General features: G+C 36.4%; 1 protein-coding gene across 2 annotated transcripts; it reads left to right on the forward strand.

The window, feature by feature from the left end:
- Positions 1 to 10354: 10354 nt before the first annotated feature.
- LOC121859680 (activin receptor type-2A-like) lies at positions 10355 to 23937 on the forward strand. 2 transcript variants are annotated; one of them, XM_042356604.1, is made up of 7 exons: positions 10734 to 10843; positions 12332 to 12491; positions 17472 to 17665; positions 17901 to 18084; positions 19545 to 19660; positions 21252 to 21425; positions 23722 to 23937. In XM_042356604.1, the coding sequence occupies exons 2-7, from the start codon at positions 12350 to 12352 to the stop codon at positions 23920 to 23922; spliced, it is 1011 nt and encodes a 336-aa protein (XP_042212538.1). In that variant the 5' UTR covers positions 10734 to 10843; positions 12332 to 12349; the 3' UTR covers positions 23923 to 23937. The 2 variants fall into 2 exon arrangements, with proteins under 2 accessions (XP_042212539.1, XP_042212538.1); XM_042356605.1 differs by lacking the exon at positions 12332 to 12491 and having other exon boundaries at positions 10355 to 10843.
- The last annotated feature ends 1089 nt before the right edge of the window (positions 23938 to 25026 follow it).

Genomic DNA, 25026 nt, shown 5'->3' on the forward strand with positions numbered 1-25026 from the left:
CCCTCTGATGCACCCATAATTCTCTCATCCCTCTGCTGCACCCATAATTCTCTCATCCCTCTGCTGCACCCATTATTCTCTCATCTCTCAATTGCAGACATAATTATCTCATCTCTCAGTTGCAGACATAATTCTCTCATCTCTCTGCTGCAGACATACAATCGAGGAGATATATTCCAGCCATTGAAATACGTCTAAGAAGGTCGGGGAAAAGGTCGACATTCTCCCTAGAGCTGTATGAGACGGAGATACCGCACCCTGTGAAGGCCTGTGAATGTTAAATAAGTGGGTAGATGTTCTCTCTCTCTCTCTCTCTCTCTCTCTCTCTCTCTCTCTCTCTCTCTCTCTCTCTCTCTCTCTCTCCGTGACATTACATATACCTCATGTAAGACCGGAACGGAAGGTGAAATATGCAGATGACGTGACATCTAATTATAAGCGCTGACTAGGGATGATGATATTGTTGTTGTTGTAGTTGTTGTTGTTGTTGTTGTTGTTGTGAGTTAGTGGTGTTGATATACCCGGGTTGTGTTAGCTGCGATACTCAGTTGGCATTTAGGTATAGTTTATTTAAATGTTGATGTCAGTTGTGGTGTTCAGGAGGAATAAACTATAGTTCTGTTTGCTGAATAATGTTTGCTGTGGTAGTTATGTTAGCTGTAACATGTTGGCTGTGGTAGTTAAGTTACTTGTATTTAATTTTAGCGGTGGCAATTATGTTAGCATTATTTAATTTTAGTTGTGGCAGTTATGTTAGCTGTATAATGTTATCTGTGGTAGTTAAGTTACCTGTATAATTTTAGCTGTGGCAGTTAAGTTAGTTGTTTAATGTTAGCTGTGGCAGTTATGTTAGCTGTACAATGTTAGCTGTAGCAGTTACTTTAGCTGTATAATGTTAGCTATGGCAGTTATGTTAGCTGTATAATGTTAGCTGTGGTGCTCAAGTGGGTTTAGGGAATATTATTTTTCTCTAAGTTGTCGTATTCAATAGTATTTTATAGACTCCATATATATTTTTAATAGCTCTTATCTTCTGATAACTGTTCAATTTAGCTGTTGTCTCAATATACCCGTGTCTTCTACCCCCTCCCTGTCAACAATACCTTCCCGTCACTACCTTTCCGTCTCTTCTACCTTCCATGTCATTTACTTTCCCGTCTGTACCTCCCGTCACTATTATACTTCCCTGTCTCTACCTCCTGTCACTATCACCTGCCATCTCTGACCTCCCGTCACTTCAACTCCACTCAAGGTAATTCCTCTTTTACAACAGCGTCGTCAACATCCGTGTCTATAATTCATATTTAGATTTGTACTGAAGGTTTCCTGGGCATATTTTTCCTGGCTTCTGTCGGTAACAGGTAAACACTATTGTGGGGAAAGACATAAGCCGCTGAGGTTTAAATAGTGGTAGTGTTAAACCAGTATGTTTTCATGATGGTATTGTTAACCAGTGTGTTTTGATGGTGATCGTGTTAAACCAATGTGTTTTAATAGTAGTATTGTTAAACCAATGTGTTTTGATGGTGATAGTGTTAAATCAGTATGTTTTGATGGTGGTAGTATTAACCAGTGTGTTTTAATGGTGGTATTGTTAAACCAGTGTGCTTTGATGGCGGTAGTGTTAAACCAATGTGTTTTAATGGTGGTGTTGTTAAACCAGTGTGCTTTGATGGCGGTAGTGTTAACTAGTGTGTTTTAATGGTGGTAGTGTTAACCAGAGTGTTTTAATGGTTGTATTGTTAAACTAGGGTGTTTTGATGGTAGTATTGTTAAACCAGTGTGTTTTGATGGTGGTAGTGTTAAACCAGTGTGTTTTGATGGTGGTAGAGTTAAACCAGTATGTTTTGACGTAAAATGGTGAAGTAGAAATAGCTTAGTTATCCTTCAGCTGGTAGCAAATATTAAAAACAAATATTTGAATATTCAGGTTATCTCTGATTGTTAAATTATCTAAACTATTGTATGAAGAAAAGTAATGATTGATGTACACTTTGAAAGGAGTTGCGAGTCCTATAATGTTGTGGCTTAACATAAATTAATTAATGTAAATGAATCTCTTGTTAAAACTTTGTATGTTTTCGTAATGCATAGGTAATTTTCTCAGTAAATACGTAAAATTATCTATTTAGATGTTAATTGCAATATAACCTGATGATTGTAGATCATGATGATATAACTACCAATATATAATTCAGACTACACAAATTGTGAATTACTGAGAGAAAGTTTGGGGAAATATGGTTGAGTCTACAGGTTTGTTCATGTAGATTGCTCGTTTACAGGGCGGTGTCCGGATGTGTGAGACATATGATTTTAACATATCTAGGAAAAGTTTTTAAGAGTTGTAGACAGAGAAATAAGTTGTAGAAAATTATAATGGGAAGAATTGAACTGATATATTGAACATCAGTGAATTAGAACTGTGTAAATTATAATTATTGGTGACCTTGAATTGTTAACGGTAACCGAACACTAGTCTCTTTGGAGGAGACAGTGTAAAATGAGCCATTAACCTATCCAACCTAATGGAGTGAAGAAATGTAGACCTACCTCTGATAGTTGTTTTTATAAATAAGTGTTAAATTAACCATGAGATGGGGGTAACGTGTACAGGAGTTCATGTGTGGATCAGTTATAACTAACTCCTAGATTTAACTTGGACGCGTTAAGACTGTAACGGTTTAACGTTGAAGCCGAATATATATCCAAGAGGTTCCCAAGTATTTTTTGACATTATAATGAAAGAACACTGCTTGATGCAACTTGGAACAAGGACTTATGTTTCAGCTAAGCTTGAAATTAGTATGATATAATCCATGGAAAGATATGATTTCACTTGAGAACTGGTGAAATTATCATTAAAACCTTATATAAGTTATATGAATAAGTTGTAGTGGTGGATAATGTTTGGGTAGACCATGTCAGTGAGCTCAGTTGAGGACTTTACAACATTTCCACAAGGATCATAAGTGGCTGCGTGAACGCACAATTCAGGCCCCAAAGAAGAAAACAGTGGCTGAAATCAACATGACTCTACTCAGACAGCTTCCAGGCAGTGAGACCTTATTCAAGTCTGTTGATACAGTAATCGACCAGGATCAAGCAGTCCAGTACCCTGTAGAATTCCTCAATTCTTTGGAGCCCACTGGAATGCCTCCTCACCACGTCACTCTCAAGATTGGAACTCCTATAATGGTCTTAAGAAATCTTGAACCACCAATCCTCTACAATGGCACAAGACTGGTGGTGAAGAACATGATGCCACATGTACTGGAAGCTACAATACTGTCAGGAAAAGCTAAAGGAGAGGACGTGTTTATACCAAGGATACCTCTTATCACCACTGACCTGCCATTTGAGTTCAAGCGACTTCAGTTCCCGGTTAAAGTAAACTTAGCAATGACCATCTACAAAAGCCAGGGACAGTCCCTAAAGATGGTTGGCCTAAACCTGGTGTTTCCTTGCTTCTCTCATGGACAGTTCTATGTTGGATGCTCCAGAGTGGGAACTGGCAAAAATCTGTACATACTTGCTGTTAATGGTAAAACATAAATATGGTCTACCTTAATGCACTACAGTGAGACAGTGTGGAGTCTCCCGGAAGGTGGCGTCCTACCGTGGCCTAGCCCAAGAGCCGCCCGGAGGGCGGCGATTCCGCATATATATATATATATATATATATATATATATATATATATATATATATATATATATATATATATATATATATATATATATATATATATATATATATATATATATATATATATATATATATATATATATATATATATATATATATATATATATATATATATATATATATATATATAACCGGTCGGAATTACTGGACTTTAATTTCTCACTTGACTTGGGGTTTATTAAAGATTATTAGATGGTAATTGCAGTGGAAGCGCCCCTTTGAGAGAAATCCCGAACCAGCACAAGAACACTTAAATTTACTAAACAAAATGAATTGTCCGTGACCCGTGGAAGGATAGCGTCTGTGACTGGGATGAATGAGACACACTGTAAAATTTAGACACTTATATTCCCTCCAACACTACAGACACAATCAAATAATGGTACACCAATATGCGCACCTCTTAACCTGAACTTAAAACACTACTCTGGGGAATAAGAGTTATACATGATATCGCAATTATTAGAAACTCAGACAATGCCTCATTAGACAACAATAAATTCAAGTATTAAGAAGTGTTGCTTGCACACCTGAAACAGGCCCTAAGGGCTTTCAATAAAATAATATCAACCACTGAGAAAATGGTATTAAAAAAATAAGAAGTTAATAACTCCGCAATGAATAGGCCTTAAGGGCACTCAACAAAATTATATCCAGCACCGAGAAAATAGTATAAAAAAATAAGAACTTATTAACTCCACCCTGAATAGGCCTTCAGGGCACTCAACAGAATTATATTACCCCAACAGATGCACACTTCCTAACCTAACTTAAACACTACTCTGGGGAACAAAGGTTATACCTGAGATCAGAATTATAAAGAAAAATTAAATGCATTAAAAGAACTAAATCACAGTATCACTCTGGTTTCAATTAGTGACACAAACATTAAAAAACAATATCATCAAAATTATTTAAGAAATATTACTACACACATCAAGATAATATCAGTAACTGAAAAAATAGTATCAACTACACCCCAAAAATATTATCACTGTTATTAAGATGATACTGCTTCATCCAACTCAACATACACCTGTAATAGATGGAGATAAAATGTTTCTCTAGGTATCCCCTAGACTCCTGGTCTCAGTGTACTCTCAGTGCGCCCATGGGCGGGAAGAGAGAACGCCAGCAGGTGACCCCTAGCCAGTAGGTAATACTTCTAGCTGACCGAAAACACGTGGTGCTGTGCACCCACGTGGGAAGAACTGATCACCCAATGCCGATGCTGGTCCCGTGTTGTTTTAGTTGTCGGGAGCACTTGTTCACTCAAGAGATCCCTTGATATCCCAGCTGGCCAGTGACAAGCCTGCACTGATCGTTCCAACTGCGACAATCGTTAATCATCAATCATCAACGGCAGTCTCAAACGGAAATCAATCTCCCGCAGTCAATCTCTCGCAGTCAAGTGGGTTCTAACGGAAACCCTGAAATGGACTCACTGTTAGCTCTTGTTAATTTTATCACTGCCCTATCTAACCCCTGTCTGAGATCGAATGAGACTTACTTGTTATACTGCAATAGCGCAACACAGGTGACTAGACCACGTGACTATTTCTGTGGACGGACGCGCAGGGATGTCCTGTAGGTCCAATCGCTTTCACGTGACTGAGAGAGAGCCCGCCTCGTGTCCTCTCAAGGCGTTAGCTTAGGCCTACGTGACATATTTTCCGCCTAACTAACAACTCCTTGGGACACCCGTAACATTATTCAGACTGATAAACGATCTATAATAATTTCAAATTCAATAATAGTCCCTTAACTTCATGAATCACATCATTATTAATTCGGCAAATTACATTTAATATCACTTAGGCCTAGTTCCACAACCTCTCGCTATGTGCAGGGAGCGCTCTCTTCCCTCCGACGACCTTGAAAGCTCAGTATTGCCAATTGCGCTGTGTTTGAAATTACTCTGAAATTTCTGAATATTACATATATATATATATATATATATATATATATATATATATATATATATATATATATATATATATATATATATATATATATATATATATATATATATATATATATATATATATATATATATATATATATATATATATATATATATATATATATATATATATATATATATATATATATATATATATATATATATATATATATATATATATATATATATATATATATATATATATATATATATATATATATATATATATATATATATATATATATATATATATATATATATATATATATATATATATATGAAATTTACTTTAGTGTGCATTTGCTGCAAGTTAATTTCTTTGTACCCGAGACGGTGTTTGGCTGACCACTGTGTGGTTAGCCTAAACTGTTCCTTGCTTCTCTCATGGACAGTTCTATGTTGGATGCTCCAGAGTGGGAACTGGCAAAAATCTGTACGCACTTGGTCCTAATGGCAAAACCAAAAATGTGGTCTACCCTAATGCACTACAGTGAGACAATGTGGAGCCTCCCGGAGGGTGGCGTCCTACTCTACCGATCTGTAGTGATGATGGATGGTATTATATGTAGTGATGATGGATGGTGTTTTATGTTGTGATGATGGATGGTGTTATATGTAGTGATGATGGATGATGTTATATGTAGTGATGATGGATGCTGTTATATGTAGTGAGGATGGGTGCTGTTGTATGTAGTGATAATGGATGGTGTTATATGTAGTAATGATGGATGATGTTATATGTAGTGATGATGGGTGGTGTTATATGTAGTGGTGATGATGGATGATGTTATATATAGAATATGAAAAGTATCCCTTTGTTGTCATTGGCAACATGGATAAGAAATGTGAATACTGCGGTGCAAAGAAGTACAAAGGAGAATCTGCTGGACTGTGCTGCTCTCATGGGAAAGTACGACAGCCAAATTTGGAAAAACCACCACAACCATTGAAGACTCTCATGCTAGGAACAACACCAGAGTCAAAACACTTCTTGGAAAATATACGTAAGTACAATTCATGCTTCCAGATGACATCCTTTGGAGCTACCAGAGTAGTTCGTGAGCACGGATACATGCCCACATTCAAAGTCCAGGGTCAAGTCTATCACAAAGCAGGATCCCTCTTACCACTGGAAGATGAGCAGGCAAAGTTCCTCGAAATCTACTTCATGGGAGATCATGAAAAGCAGACTACTATCAGGTGTGGTAACATTCAAGGTGTCAGACATGACATTGTCCTATCTATCCAAGAAATGCTGCATGAGCGCAACACGTATGTATAGTTATTTAAAAATGCCCTGGAAAACATGCCTTCTGACGAGTACAAAGTCAGGATCAAAGCAGACACCTTAATGCACTACAGTGAGACAATGTGGATCCTCCCGGAGGGTGGCATCCTACCGTAAGAGCCGCCCGGAGGGCAGCGATTCCGCTAGTATATATATATATATATATATATATATATATATATATATATACAATCAACACCTCAACCCGCCAGGATTCGAACCCACGGCCCACAAGCCTATGACTGTGACCGGGGAACGCTAACCGCTGGACCACCAGGATACTAAAAGCAGTCCTAGACTTTGTTATATTTCACACAAAGCCTGTTCAACGAGCTTATGGCGCCGTGAACGTCTAATGGGGACCACCCGTATCACTTAGGTGGTCAGAGTAACGTTTTACCAAATCCGGCTTCGAAACACGAGGATCCATATATATTTCATTAGCCCAATAAAGCACGCGGACTTCTACATACAATCAACACCTCAACCCGCCAGTGATACGGGTTTTCCCCATTAGAGGTTCACGGCGCCATAAGCTCGTTGAACAGGCTTTGTGTGAAATATAACAAAGTTTAGGACTGCTTTTAGTATCCTGGTGGTCCAGCGGTTAGCGTTCCCCGGTCACAGTCATAGGCTTGTGGGCCGTGGGTGCGAATCCTGGCGGGTTGAGGTGTTGATTGTATGTAGAAGTCCGCGTGCTTTATTGGGCTAATGAAATATATATATATATATATATATATATATATATATATATATATATATATATATATATATATATATATATATATATATATATATATATATATATATATGAAAGTATATCACTGTAGTTGCGCGTGATCCAGGTATATGCTGATAACCACAAGGAAAGAAGAAAACACGAAGTTCCCAAGCGCTTTCGTGTAATTGACATTCAGGGGTGAGTACTCACTAAGGAGAAGTACAAAACAAGCTGTATATATACAGAGGAGGGTGAGATCAGGTCCACAATGGTCAGGTATTAGGTAATGACCCTACTAATCTTTAAAAAGCACCGCGATGGTCAGTAGTCAGGTCAGAGGGTAAGGTGACCCAACCTTCTCACCTGGTTACAAATCTTCTTAATTACACAATTGCCCAGTTTGTACATGCCATTACTCAAATTCATGTTGACTGCTTCGTTATGTTTAATGAGACTAGATTCTATAATGTTCCTACTGTCAATTGAATTACAAGCTAATATTGAGGAGGCATTATCCCAGTCAATGCAATGCTTATTATCCCTCAAATGAACAAACAGAGCATTGGATTCCTGGCATTTCCTAACACTATATTTATGTTGTTTAAGTCTAGTTACAAGATCTTTACCTGTCTGGCCTAAATAAAACATATTACATTCCTTGCAAGGAACTTTATAAATGCAACCAATTGTGTTGTTGGGGGAGTGCTTGATTAACATTTGTTTAACAGTGCATGAGTTTTTAAATGCCACATTGACGTTCCAGGTTTTTAGTTGTAAAGGAATTTGAGAGAAATTTTTTGTGAAATGGTAATACTAAGAGATTCTTATGGTCATGGGTGGGCTTGGGATCAGTTCTATAAAAAGATTTCTTAGTAATGTTCAGGCATTTGTCTATGAAAGATCTAGGGTATTTAAGGTTTGAGCCAATATTATAGATATATTTATATTCCTCATCAATGAATTCCGGGCTGCAAATTCTCAAAGCACGTAAAAACATTGTTGAAAATACTGACTGTTTGACTCTATTATGGTGGGCAGAATAATAATGAATGTATGAACACACATTAGTAGGTTTTCTATAAATACTGAACTTAAAAGTGTTACCTATTCTGTGTATCAGACAGTCTAGGAATGGCAATTTACAGTCTTGCTCTAATTCCATAGTGAATTTGATCGAGGGGGCTAAGTTGTTAAGTTGTGGCAGGAAAGCTTTTAGGTCCTCATTACATGGCCAGAGACATAATACATCATCAACATATCTAAACCAGACTGCTGAAGGTGGTAAAATATTACTTCTTTCCTTGTGGTTATCAGCATATACCTAGATCACGCGCACCTACAGTGATTTACTTGCATATATATATATATATATATATATATATATATATATATATATATATATATATATATATATATGCAAGTAAATCACTGTAGGTGCCTTGTTCGTTCATGTTAGGAATAATAATCATCCCATTGATTGGGAAAAAAGCTTAGAAGTATTTAAATCATCTTGTGTCACAGAAAGACTTCTGGTTGAAGCTAGTTTGATTAAGGAATTAAAATCAATAAAACTTTGTGATGGTCAGTTCAAAACTGATAATATGTTACATAAATATATTTGTCAGTGGCCCAAGGTTAAAAATGCTTTGAAAACCTTTGATCTAGATGTATGATAGTTATTTAGTGGGTCCCTTATTTTTTACCTGACCTGACTAGTCACGTCACCCCCCTTCTCTTAAGCTCCTCTACGTGTGTGTTGGTGTGGGGATTAGTTGATGACATCATTATGACCTGACCTCATGTTTTTAAGGTCACCCTGTATATTTAAGCCTCTCTCTGTCCATGTATTCCAGTTGCCTCTGAACATGTCTTGAATAAAGACGAAAGCTAAGGTGCTCCATTGTTTCCCTTTTCCCGTGTGATTTTATCAAGATTTATCTTATCCACGTTTTCATTGTGGATCTACATGACATATATATATATTTCTATATATATATATTTCTATATATATATATATATATATATATATATATATATATATATATATATATATATATATATATATATATATATATATATATATATATTTATATTTATATACTGTATATCGGGTATGGGTACTTCATGCTAATATTGTACTGTATTCTGTATAAGTTACTGATGAAATGGGTATGGATGTAGGCATACAAGACACTGCAAAATATTAAAAGAGAAACAGAAGAATGCTTATAAGGCAACAAACAAATGCCTTAGATTCCCTCCATCCTCCTTTGAGAGCTGTCCTAAAACCAACAGAGAACTGAGGCATTGAGGTTTAATCACGCATATGGTTGAATGAATGCTCTGTAGAGTTTAGGTTCCAGCAAGTCTCTTCATTGGTCCCTGAGACAAACAATGGATTTGCAGATTCATCAGGGTAATGCCCCCTTACTGTCAAACATTGTTTACTTTCATGACACTGACAGACTCTGACCAGGGGTTGCCTGTCAGTAACATGTCTCATAGGTTACTTGTTTGTTTCTCTCCTTATTCGTAAAATGGGATTTTGTGCCTCAGGCCTTCATATCTGCAGTATTTCTATTTGATTTTTTATTTATAAGTCTTATTCATTTGGCACATTGCCTATCTTAATACTGGTATTATATCTGGGTTTTAAACCTTGTATTTTTCATCATTGTCATATTTATTCTTCTATTTTCAGGTGTTATGTTGAAATACTGAAACGTATTCACTTCAGGTGTGTTAGTGCTCAATAACGGTATCCTACATGAATGCCAATTTGAGTAGGATATTTGGAACTGTGTGTGCATACTTTGTGGCAGTGAACTCAAATAGAAAAAGTCCTTGTTGAGAGTTAACGTGACCAAGTCCTTGATGAGATGCTTGAAAAATTATTCTTTATATAGAAAATGGACATGACAGGGATCCATTTAGTTGGACAGATGTAATTAGTTTTGTAAGCTCTACCTGTCACGTATGCCAGGCCTGACAAGATATCAGTTCGAAGGGCCATAAGAGCAAGTTTTTAGGCCTGGTGAAGTGGAGGCAAAGCGTGGTGGGCCAGCTGTGCAATGGCTGGTAGCACAGCAGTAACTCGACTCTCACGCATTATGATGTGCCTGCTTACTTTGGCTGGACTTCCCATCATCTCTGCTCTGGTAGCAGGTAAGACTTTTATTTTATTTAATTATGTATTTCTTTATTTAGATTTTAATCTTAATTCTGCATTTGTTACGAAAAAGAGGGTGAGGGTCATGGCTATAACTACAGTTCAGTAGTTGAAATCCTTGATGCCAGGAAGACACTTGACATTTGACACTTGGAAATTATTTGTTATTTGGTCTAAGCAGATGGACAGAAAGGTGCCACAATATTAAGTTTTAAGTTATTGGCATAAACAGGAACAGTTTAGTGTGTAGTGGGGTAACACTCAGGGATGTTCAGATGAGATTTGTCTAAGAGGAATCTTGTTTTTACCTTATATGTAGCTATGGGGGTTTACACTAATGAGCTAAACTCAATCATGAAGAGAGAGAAATGTGGATGCTGTATATCCAGTTGCTAGCTACCTGTTTTAACAAAGTAAGCTCTGCAAATTGCTCCTTCTGCTCATACCCTACTGTAGGTGATTAATATATTTGAAGTATTTGTTACAAAACAATGCATGAATCTTCCACTAAAAGACTTTAGGGTTAACTACGTAAATCTACCAAACTTGAAAAGCACCCTTTCATTTCTTGTGTACAGTTCTAACTGAATCACATTATAACTAAGGTCAAGAGTGATGATATTGATATTAATAAGCAGTTTAGGAACTCACTGCAGTAGGCAACTCCTTGACAATTAAATTATCTTTTCCCTAGCATAGACAATAGAGAGGACTACTTCTGAAAGTATTGCTACTCCCTATAGCTATTGTAATAGACTGTGATATATTTGTAATTACCAAGTAACGGGTCTAAAGAAGCTTAGGGTCTGTCACAGTGATATATTTTCACTCAGTTATGTGAAGTGTCTGGATGTTCTCAGGAGACTCCATCTTTGACTTTATGCAAAAGGTGTAGACTTCTATTAATGCTAATTAGTGCGCAATGAGAAAGTGCTGCATACTTGTTAGTCATCCTTTTAATGGGAGGGGAAGCATCCATGTTTGGGCATATGCTCCCTACCCCCCCCACACCACCATTTTAAATTTTACTTTACCCTCTTAGATTTAGAATTTTCAAAGTGCCCTCCACCCTTGAAATCCTACATGGTAAATATAAATGTAAGGTACGACAATAGCAAACATACCGTATTTATGTACAAGGGGGTAAACTGTAATTGAAAATGCAAGGGACAATCATTCACCCCTTTAATAGTTTTCTCTGCTGAATATGTATAGTACAGGAGTGCTTTGACTTAGAAAGGGGATACTTTCCTGAAAAACCTTGTGTAAATCGAAGCCATTTTTACCATTGACTACCATTATACAAAGGGAGATACCTGTAATTATGTTCTTAATATAAAAAATAAATAAAATAAAATAAAAATACACATTTTCAAGCAATTTCTCTTGTTGAGAAACAATACTTCTGAGTTCAGTAGTACAGTACAACATCAAGTTTATTTAATCCATATTAGAATATATATTCAACTTCCGTGAAACTTTAGTGGTCGGTGCTTAGGGTGATGGTGAGGCAGGATGGTGGTAGATGGAGTTACTGGGAGGATGATGGTGTAGAAGCTGAAACATTTGCCTCACCACTGCTGCCACCACCACCACTACCATCATCATCATCATCAAGCACTAATTGGATCATTGCAAATTGGGGTCAGTGTAACATAGTTTATATGGAGAGGCATTGCTGACAGTATTATTTCATGTGTGATTTATATATGAGGACAACATTTGTTAACCCTCTCGTGCATGCAATAAGTTTGTAAATTTTGTGATCACAACAAAAGTCATAGGAGACCACTGCTGTGAGGCCTGGTTATACATGTTCTGCAGCCAATTTATCCCACAAGATTTTTTATTTTTTATTGTTTTGCATGATTTATACATCACTGGCTTCATTATAGTTTTGGCTTTAAGATAAGCAGAAAAACCTTAAGATCATAATAAGACCATATTTTTGTCACTCCGAATATTTTTTTTTCCCAGCGTCGTACCTCGGATATTTTCTCACAAACCTACCAAGGTCTTATATAAATACAGTAGTTATTGAAGTGTATTTTTATGAAGCTTCCAACGGTGACTTTGGCATTTTTGTAGAAGTAATAGAGAGGTGGGGGGGGGGGAGATAAAGGGACAAACACAAACTACCAGCACTGCTGATGGGAGGAAACTGATGGACAGTAGAACTTCACACACATTTTTGTTCTTTCTGGAAGCTTCCCTCACAAGATCATGCAATCATATATGATGCACAGAAATTAACGCAATTATCTTGAAAACTTTTTTTTACTAATTTTTAAAGTTTAATGACTACACTTGGCCACCTTCACCTCTCTGATTTTGTAAAGTTTATGATATTGGAGTGCCTTCCAATTGAACCAGCAATCCTTAGAGCAAATTGATTTAAGGAAACAAAATATATATACAGTGGGGTATGCTATAACGAACGGATCCTACTACGAATATTCCTATAACGAACGGTTTTACCTATAAAATTGAGAATGCTATAACGAACGAAACTCCTACAACGAACATAATTTAATATTTTTTTTTTTTTCTAATTTATTGTTTTATTATTACAAATATTAATGATATTCTTTATTTCGGGGGTTTAGATGCATATTTATGCACTTTTTTACAATTTTTACAATTTTATATTATATTTTTCAGTGTTAAGTGGTTGTATTTGGGGGCCAGCAACGGATTAATCCTATAACAAACGATTGCTATAACGAACAAGGTTCTAGAACCAATTAGATTCGTTATAGCATACCCCACTGTACTCATCTGTGCATTCAGTCGGAGCTTGTATAATATTGACTTCTAACTGCTGTCACTCCGACTATGCTCCAACTCCTCCAACAGGTGAAGAGGTGGGAGCAGCTACTCTTGATAAGATGGGCCAGGTTGTGGCTTATTCTCTGGTGAAACTGCAGGTTTTTTTTAATATTATATCCATCCCTTCATGTGCCCGTATTCTCAGAACTGTAGTATTTGCCTTCAACACCTGCTTGAATAATGAAGTTGTTCACTTACTCCTTATGATATTCTTACAATTGCTCGTGACTTCTACCCATGCTGCACCGATGTTTCTGGTGGCTTTCATGATGTAGGACAGAAGTCCCTAATTAACTGCTCATCATGATGATCTAATGCCACGACCAGCCTTAGGAATGTAAGCCATGAAGTTGACAATGTTTCCCCACTCCATAGCCTGAGGAAGGGAAGTCATGCTTGGTGGCACGTATGCCACTTCCACAGGTAGTGAAGTCCAGAGGGTATCAAGGTTTTCTGGGTGATCTGGGGCATTGTCGAACAGCAGAAACTCTCTGGGCTCTAAGCCATTTTCCTCACAGTAATGCTTCACACCTGGCCAAAATCTTGACATGAACTCATTACTGGAAGATGTCAATTTTCATCCAAGGTCTTTTTGTTTACCTTTGAGATGACAGACAGGTGCTCCTTAGAAAACTTTTTCATATCTTGGGGGGGCGATACTTCTGCTTGGTGGATAAACATGTGTTTTAGCTCAAAATACTCCACTGTATGTAACCACCCATCAGAATCATAAGGTGGTCTTTGGTTGCCTTGAACCCTGATACACGCCATTCTTTTCTGGTGATGAAAGCCCATGATGACGTGTATTTCAAAAAGGCCTGTCTAGTTCTCATTGAAGTTTTACTGGGAAGGGTAATTTCCTTGCTTGATAATAGCCTTGAGCTTGTCTGGTAATTCAAGGGCTATATGGGTGCTGGTGTTTGCTGCTTTGCCAATAATGCAGATGCTGTCCTTCTTTTTACAAAATATGTGATTTCCTGAGAAGTTGTACTCATCTCAAAATTACGTATAAAGAAACACTTTTACCCATAGACAGCCATTATACAGGGTCAACCACAAAAAGTGTGGGACTTCATATTGTTTTATTTTCAAAAGTATCAATGACAAACAATTTCTTTTACTAGACACACACACACACACACACACACACACACACACACACACACACACACACACACACACACACACACACACACACACACACACACACACGACACACACACACACACGAACACACACACACACACACACACACACACACACACACACACACACACACACACACACACACACACACACACACACACACACTAAGAATAAGAGAGGTCAAAGGTTCATGCCTATATATCTTTATGGTATCTTTCATATCCTCTAAAGTGATTGTCCAGATATATATGTACTGTACACTATGCAGCCGCATACTATCAACTTCCAAATAAATGTCAGGTGTGTCGTATATTATCATATTGTATCTTTATTTATGCATTATGATAAATAGCACACATTTACAAAGCATATCTTGATATTATAACTTCCATACCATTTCTAAACAATGGTAAAAACGAAGTAAAAATGAAGAGAGGGATAAATGCGTCATAGCGTGGATGGTGGCGATCAGCTGAATGAATCCTTGTTTTTTTGGGGGGGGGGGGGGGTCATCACTGAATGGCAACAACTATTAGGTCTCTTGTTTGAGGAACATAGACAGTAAAGTATCTGTCAACAGAAAATCTGTTTTATATAATAATCAATTCTATTGATTTGAGCCTACTAAATATGAAATTTAGGAAAATAGAATAATTTTATTTTTCATTCATTTTTCATATACAGAATTATAAGAGTAAATAAGGAGAAATTGAACAATCGGGCAACCGGCTCAGTGACTGTGTGGTGGTTTGAGTGACAAGTCTACTTGTCTTCATGTGAGTTTGAGGAATAATTTACAGTACAGTACTTATACAGTACGTATACGGTATGGTAATTGTAGGTGAATGATGACACATTGAAAGCTTATTTGTAGATATGATAACATTGAGAATTTAAGAGAATAATGAAGTTAGTGTACAGGTAATTGCAGAAAGTAATGATACCCTGTACAGTATAATCAAACTAACACAAGTATCGTACTATGGTTTATTACATATTTTCTTTGGACATTATTATCATTATTATGGAAACCTCTTGGTCCTAAAGTTTTCAGTTGACAGATAATTTACAATATGATGAAGGGAACAAGATGAACCACCTGATAGACCTGATACAGCGAATATTCCCAAGATACTTGGCTAAAAATCCCCTGGAAACTGCAGATGCTCAAAACTGGATACTGTGGTTGATAATGCAATGTACAAAATATAAGAAATGGATACCCAAAAATGCTGTTGGCGAGGGATTACTGCAATACTGAAAATTGATGTACAGTAAAGAACATAAATAATTTTCAGTAAGTTTGGTGACAAAATTGTCAAGTGACAGGCTAAAGTTGCACCTATTACTGGAGACCATCCATTCCTTAACCATCTCAGAGTACACATTAAACAAAATGTTGAAATATAATTATCTTGTATATTATAAAGACAATAAAATTTTTCATACAACTTGATAACCCCATATTTTGTACGTAACCATAATTTTCTTTCATATATGCGTACGCTCATCCTTGAATATTCGTGGGGGATATCTTGTAGAAATGGCTGCGTATCTAAAAGTCCGCAAATGTCTTTATTGTAAAGTAATTAGCCTCTGTTTATGCAGTGCGCTTACATGTACAGTACTGTATTTATATGCAATAAATAAAAAGTGAATTAAATACAGTGCTCCTTTTCATATATATCCCTTTAAATAGCATCTGTATGTGTTACTGCAGTACTGTAAATAGATATTGAAAAATACAGAAATTAGCCTTTATGTAAGATATAATGCATTGTGCAGTAAACATACTGTATACTGTACATGATTTGTGTATAAAAGTGTAAATTAGTAGAAATAAATAATGAAAGGTATTGAAATAATTAATATTAATGAAGAAAACATAAGCTAATTGAATGCAATTTAATGAGCTATACTTACTGTGACATTATTTACACAATAAATAAATATATGTTCATGTAAAGAAATTATGCATAATACTGTTTATAGTATAAGAGAAGACCAACTTTAAACTTTGATGATAGTGTGGGAAGCTGGCGGAGTAATGCACAATACAGTACGTACTGTATTTTGTTGGTTGTATTGGTGCCCGCAGTTTTAAACAACCCATAAGACCTTTCAGATTATGAATATTTTATTGTTTCACAAATATTTGAAACTGCAAATTTTAAATATGCTAATATTTTAGTATGAGTGTACTGTATGCTACAATACTGTATCTTTAGGTAGTTTTTAATTTTTATTTTTTTTCTGGCAAGTATGGCGAAAAATATGCACCTCCCAGGAATGTATCCCCCATTTATATAATAAGTCTTTGGGGGAAAATACATATAAATTTATCTTGTTTTGCCAATTGTCATGTTTTGTAGGAGTACATTCACAACATAGTTGGAGGATTTACTGTATTTGTTGTTTCACCATTCACGATGATCTCAGGAATATAATCCCTGTGAAGACCAGTGGTCTCCTGTATGTTATGTACATACCTGTAGTACAGTATTTATAACATTCGTGTATCGCCCAACAAATGGGGATAATGGCATGTTAAACTGCAACAAGTACTTTAAACTTGTCTGAAATAATTTTACGTTTGAGGTTTAATTGGCTACGAATTTTAAGAGAGTATTAATGTATTAATTTTTACAGAGGGTGTTGCACGGCCAGCAGAAAATCATCCACCCAAAGTTTCCCATTGTGAACAATACAACACTACACAATGTTCAAACGAGGGTCCCCAGCCACTTCTTTGCTCAGGGAAGATGACGGAGACTTGTGAAGTATGGAATAACCCAGAGAAGATAAACCAGTGTTTTGTTGTTTGGACTAATAACTCGGGCAAGGTAGGTAATTTTGTGTTTTGTTACACATAATTGTAAGCAATGGTCAATGCATATACTCTGATTAACAAGTGGAGCAGTACAGTACAGTATGTGTAGAGAGGGAAATTAGGAATTGTGAAAAAAGAGGATTTGTTAGATGATACTGAAGAACTTAAGGTAGACAGAATTTCAGTGTGTAAAAAGGTATAAATAACCTAAAGTAATAGAGTACATCACATATTTTTAATTGTTACAGGTGGAGATTACATACAAAGGTTGCTGGTTGAATGATAATACCTGTTCAGATGAATGCATCAACGACCAGCCAGCAAGTAGCTTGACAGAAAACAAAAAACACTTATTTTGTTGCTGCAATCACAACAACTGCAACCATAACTTCTTTTGGCGGCCACTGCCAGAAGTCCCTAGTACCACACCAAGTGAGAATTATAATTGATTTTGTTGACATATTTTAATCTTGTCTGGTTTTCTAGTCTACTTTAGTTTAATACTGTACCTGTAATACAGTTTTTCTTAACATGATTACTGGTAAGGTCTCGATAAATTCAAGTCAGTACATTTTGAAAGCAAAGCAGGATTTGGGGAACAAATTAACTTCCCTTGTTTTTACTCAAGTTCTTACAGAAGTGCAACCTTTAGTCATTCACATTCAGTACAAACTCTGATTTGAAAATTTATAAATCACCAGATAACAATTCAGGGAATCCTTGTTCCATTACTGGCCTGTACAGGCACTGTATTGTTATTGCATTTACCCCACTCTGGGGTTGCCAGAAGGGGTCAAGCAGTCCATCTTGACAGTCCAATACTGTACACTGTGTAAGAATTTATATTGCATTTCCACACTTTGATATCACATGTACAATCAAAGACAAATGTCTTGTCGCGGTTTTGTCTGAAGATTAAACATAACTCGTTAAACATATGAGAGCCCCCTACCACAAGGCAGAGCACACCAAAACTTTAGCCCTTCGGCATATGTTTTCACCAAATTTCACGACATGACTTTTGTCTTTCATTGTACATCTTAAATTGGTGCATGGAATAGTATAAGATCAGTTACAGATATTGCTTCAGTTTACACTGTACAGTAGACTCGCAACTTACGCGGGGGTTACATTCCTGGGACCCCGCATAAAGTCAGAAACACTCCTAAAAATTCCCTAAATTGCTCTTAAATCACTATATATACACTAGAACTCATAAATCACTACTGTAATGTAATATCAACATCTGTAACAAGTGCTAAACAGCATTAATAGAACACAGACATTCTGTAGACAGACATGTGTTGTTTTGAAATTATTCATCGTCAAGCTCAGATAACGATGCAGGGGAGGATGTGGGCAGCTCAAGGTCACTGCCAGAAGTTGTAGGTATTGGCTGATCTGCTGACGATGTTGATGCTGAGGTTTTCTTAAAGAACATGGTGATGGGAAACTGTCTTTGTTGTTTCTTAAGCTGCTGGAACATATTCTTATACTTAGCCATAATGCTTGTAAGACCTCGTGAGAAGTTGGTGCTGCGCTTCATATAGGGGTCATACTCAGACACTAAGTTTTTCAAGTGTAAATCCCAACATGCTGGCTCTTCTTGTTCTTCATCATCATCGCCACTGCCGCCTTCTTCGTCCACTCTCACTATTTCCTCCAACGCAGCATCAGTCAGAGTTTTCCTGTGCCCTTCAATTAACTCCTCAATTTCCTGCTCGACCATGTCTTCAAACCCATCACCTAACCCCCGGGGTAATTCACGTATAGTTGAAACCACGTAAGAAAAATTGGCGTAAGTTGTGAGTCTACTGTACTGTATATACAGTATATCCACCTCATAAAAATGATTTGTCTGTCCAAATTAATCTTGTCAATATGGCCAACAGCCACACCTCAAGACCAAGATGTTGTTGTCAAAACCGTTGCTTGGACATTGGGCACACTTATCTGTGTTGTGGTCATCGTTACCTTGCTCTTCTACCTCTACCGTCGACGAAAAATGGTAAGTAAATTGCAAAAAAATTTCTCATATTTTAATGATGATTTGGTGAAATGTATCTGAATGAAGAAATTAGAATGAGGTTTATACTTGACATGCTTATTCAGAGAAAAAGTATATCACAGGAATGAAATGAAAGTTGTGAAATAATTTGTCAGTTAAAGCATTGGGAAATTATAGCTCTAGTGTGTTAATTGTTTTTTGTTATGAGTTTCTCCAAAGTACCGTCACTACATATGTAAGGGTAATTGGCATTGTTTAGAGATGTTTGAATGTAATATGGGAGTACATGTACAGTACAGTAGGGATGATGTTTGTGTTTCTATGACTATACAGTACTGTATACAGCACATTAGAATTTTCTAAAATATTTAAAACACATGAAGAAGCTACTATGTCAGTGAAAATAAAATCGAATTTAGATCAAAAGAAAGCAAGATGACTTTTTTTCTGAAACAGTAGTCAATATGGAATAGTGGTGGATGAATGAGGGATTGCAAGACAGGTACTTTACTCTTCATCAGGATGAGTAAATGAAGCTGAGATACCAGAGAACATATAGATATTGAGGGAGCTTTTAGGAAGAATAATATAAGGGAAATATGTGAAGCAGCATTGATAAAACCTGTAGTGGTTTAACCCATCCTCATGTAAACTAATGTAATTTGAGTCTAATCAGCAAAAAAAGGATCTTCACCCCTGGTCTGATGGCCTCAAAAGGATTAACGGGGCTGAAGTCATGCTCATTTGGTAGGGTTGGTATTTCTGATTTTGTGAAATATTGTGGAACAAATATGATACTGTATATCCTTTATATCACATACCAGGGTATAGTTAAAATAGAGAAGTTAACTGTAGTACTACCTTATATTACCCTCATACGAAATTAGTTGCTGTAAAGAATTAAATTCATTATGAAATGAGCTCATGAAACTTCTTTATTATACCACATGATAAGAAATCATACTCACTGCCTTATTTGTATGAGAACCACCACTTATATAATGAAAGAATGGTTTAAGATATATAATATCTAAGAAAATTACATTTAACAAGGAAAGTAAACTTGGGAAGAGAGGAACTGGATCCCAGTGTAAGTAGTATTACGTCAAGATTTGCACTGTCGTCATACTGTACAGTAATTGCAGAGAGCGGATCCTGGTTCATTTTTGGAGTGTGTACATATTCAGACAAAGGGAATTGAAAGGTTGGTAAAGGTGTTTACATCAGGTGGGTGGTAGGAGAGAGAAGGGAGGATGGGATGAAAGATGTACTAGAAGTAAAGGGGACAAAATCCAAGCTGTGTTGAGTGAATGATCAGAGAGCAAGGTGTTGACTGGTTTTAGAGATGGACTTGCTGCTGATGGGTAATGATAGGTTATGTAAAGGAAGAGACGAGAACAGATAGATATCTGGAGCCATGCTGTAGAAGGAGAAGAGAAGAACAAATCTACAGTAGTAAAAGTGAGTTTAGGTAGAATCACAATGTATTTGCATGATTCGGACCACATTGCATTATACTGTAGTCAGAGAAAGCTTTAAAGAGTGACAACAAAAAATATTGAACATCATAATAAATGTGTTCTTTCTTCAGGCCAACTTTATGGAGTTGCCAAGAGTGGAATCAGCAGCACTAGTTCCTCCTTCTCCACCATTGTGTGTACGACCTATACAACTGCGTGAAATCAAGGCACGTGGGAGATTTGGTGCTGTTTGGAAGGCCAATCTCCACACAGATGTTGTTGCTGTCAAAATTTTCCCAGTACAGGTGAGAAACTTCAAGGATTGCTCTTTACTAACTTCAACTGTATGTGCTTTACATATTTCAGGTCTAGACAAGTTTTCAGGTTTAATCTTAATGAATTTTCTCTTGTGAAAGTGGTGGGAGATACGCTCAGTAAAAAAACTATCGTTACAATTTCTGCGCGAAACAGACTGACCTACAAACTAAATGTTTCAAAAAGGCTCCTGAGGCATTCCTCGCGGTAGTAGTCCTGCGCGTGTGTGGGTTTGGTCACACGTGTTCGAAACAAGTGATCGGCATTCTGAAGCGAGTCAGAGTTAGTGCTGCCACACTAACGCAATTTGAAATTTGATGGGAACTCTATGCCTCATTTCTCCATGTCGAATACACATTGTGAGCGGCGTTGTAGCAGCCTAATATTGTGATTTACTTAATTAGTGCTACCAACATTTCCTGATATCTTACATAAGGAATGTGTATATTATAATATGAACTGTGGAGCTGTTCAGATGTTTCAGACAAGCATGGTTTATTTTCCAATACGAAAAATGATTGACATAATGTGGCATTAGCCCAAACTGGAAGTAGCAATACAAATACAGATTCAAAATTCGTTTGCAAAATAATCTTTTACCTTTACTATATCCACTAATTCTGCCAAACATATAATGCATTCCTATATGGTATCTCATCCACTTCCATGGTTACTGTAGTCCACGGTGTGTGGAACATTTAATATAGCATACAGTTTAACTTATCTAGATATATAATGACATTCTCCAGTCATATTGTAACAAAGTAATTCAATATTGTCAACGAAATGTCTCACATTCAGGCCTACCAACCCTTGCAAGACAACAGGAATGTTCAGTTGGAAAATCATTGGACCCCACCTGTACGGTAGTTTTTTTTTTACCGAGTGTACATAAGTCTGTAATAGGATGGTAAGTGTATAATGCACATCAGTGTTAACTAACATAGTACAGTCTGGTGTATCAAGGTACTCCTGTTATGAAAAAATATTTTTTCTGATTTTTCTTAATTTCTATCTTAAATTTGTTTGCAGTCATCTAATACTGTTTATATGGGATGTAATTGCTAGATATGGAATATTATTGTCTTCCTGTGTTGGAGAAGAACAAAGAGAGTTATTACTACTAATTTGAATATTTGATGACACATTCACACCATCAGGAAAATGTCATTGAAATCTGGTGACTCAATCAAAGGGCTAATATGATACAGTCAGAGCTGTTTACTCATTTAAGGATCTTGGACTAACAGGAATAATTAGGAACATTTCTTGTCATGGTATACCCAGATCTGTTTACTGTCTTAAGAACAGCAACATAGTACATTAGTTCCTCTTTCTCATCAGTAGGAGAGACATCAGCTTCAGAAAATGAGTAGTTAAATGTTTTCTAGTTTAGATGTGTATGTGGTTACAATATACAGGTAACTCGCATTTTATGCACGTTTGATTAAAGCGTTTTTGGAATAACACGATTGTTCAATTTATGCCAAAAGCTAATTTACGTTTACCTATTTTTGAAATAACGCGCTCAAGACAGTTTAAATTTGCTGCGCGTATTCGCGTGTGATGCCCGGTGAGGTGCTTGTAAGTTATTACTACTGTACTGTATAAAGTCACAATCATATCAACATCAACAATTTTAATATTACCTGTATAATTAATAATAATAATTATTATAATAATGTAATAATAAAGATTATTACTACTAATGATGAAGATAATGATGATAATGAAATATTCTGCACAACAACTGTGATGACGTCCAGCAAGCTTGCTGCGAATCACTTTCTCAGTTCACACCAGCACTATTTTTTCCTCTGCTCTCATTTGCATTGTGTGTTTATCACGTACCTTTTTAGTGTTAAACGCTGTTTTCGCCATTGGGCATGTCTGGAAAATGTCCATCTGCCTCCTCTGGGGCGCCTAAAGCTAAAAAGGCACGAAAAACAATCGCAATGGACGTGAAGTTAAATGTGATCACCTGCCTTCAGAGAGGAGAGCGTGTGTTGGAGGTTGGCCACGTGCTTGGTTTAAGTGAGAGCACTGTTCGTACCCTGTGCAGTATATGATGGTTCCCTTAACCTGTACCATTTACATGTACTACAGTATTCTTATGGGAAAATTGTTTAATTTACGCATTTTTTAATTAAGCAGTGGTTTTCAAGAATGTAACCTCTGTGTAAAACGAGAGGTGGGTGTATTATAAACATGTACAAATTATGAAACTTGTCACTGCATACCATATCTTAATTGTACATCTAATTTGCCTTTTTTTTTTTTTTTTAGGACAAGCAGTCTTGGTTGGTTGAGAAAGAAGTGTACTCACTTCCTCAGATGTCCCATGAAAATGTGCTGCAGTTCATTGGGGCAGAAAAGCATGGAGATAATTATCAAGCAGAATTTTGGCTTATTACTGCTTATCATGAACGAGGGTCTCTCTGCGACTATCTGAAGGTCAGCTACAAAATAAATATTAAATATTTCTGATGTTTTAGAAGTGGACTAGTGAATGAGTACTAGATATGTTTGGATGACAACAATATTCACTCCATTTAATAAAAAGCTAGGAAGTGGAAATGATTGCATGACTTACAAGGAAAAAAATCTGTTGAAGCTTAAAGATGCTTGGAGACTTTTTACCCTTTAACCTTTAAATGATGCTGAACTTTTTATGTGGACTAATTGCTATGACAGGGAAAGATGGGGGTTTTAAGAAAATGGGTAAAATCAGAGGAGTCACAAGCAATGGGAGAAAAGATGCTGCATATATGACCAAGTGTGAGGCTGGGTGGGATCAGGGCACTGTCTTGTACTCTGTCTTTAGACCTGGGTTTTTTTATGGTCATCATTATATATTCTCATATAATCAGACTCTTATACTGTACGATTCATCAAAAATAATTTAACATCTTCAACAATGGAACAAATTATAGTACTGTACAGTATAATAATAATAGATAGTTTATTATTATAAAACTACCTTTGAATTGTTTAATATTTATCCTGACTGTTATACAGCCAAAAATAGATCTACCAATCACAATCCCTATTCCATACAGCCTTACTTCACCAAGTATTGCCAGGTAAAATTACGAGCATGAGAGCCAGGGTAGGGTCGATGCATCTTTGGCAGACTATACATATACTTGTGGCGTCACACAATTAAAGGTCAGGATCATTTGCAAAAAATTAGCCAAGTGGTCTACTGCACTTGGTACAGGTACAGTCATAAACATAGTAAAAACCTTCAGCAGTAAGGAACAAGAGTGGAAGGTGTACAACTAATAATATATTTAAACTTTGGCAAATCAATGAGAAACGTTTATTATAAATGATCAGTGCTTCACGTATTGATGTAGTCATGATGTATGATCGTGACAAACTGATGTGGACTTCAGGAAAATATTGGCAATTTTTTAATATTTTTTTATTGTGGTAGTTTAGTCAGAGTTTTAACTGAAATATATTTACTGTGCTGTATTTGCAAAAAAAAAGAAATACAGTACTGTACTGTAGTAGTTTTACAAAAGTGAATATCACATTTTCAATAATCGATCCTTACAGTTTGTCATGAGTACATAGCATCTAGAG

This window comes from Homarus americanus, unplaced genomic scaffold, assembly GCF_018991925.1.
Source record: "Homarus americanus isolate GMGI-L3 unplaced genomic scaffold, GMGI_Hamer_2.0 scaffold33812, whole genome shotgun sequence".
Taxonomy (NCBI): domain Eukaryota; kingdom Metazoa; phylum Arthropoda; class Malacostraca; order Decapoda; family Nephropidae; genus Homarus; species Homarus americanus.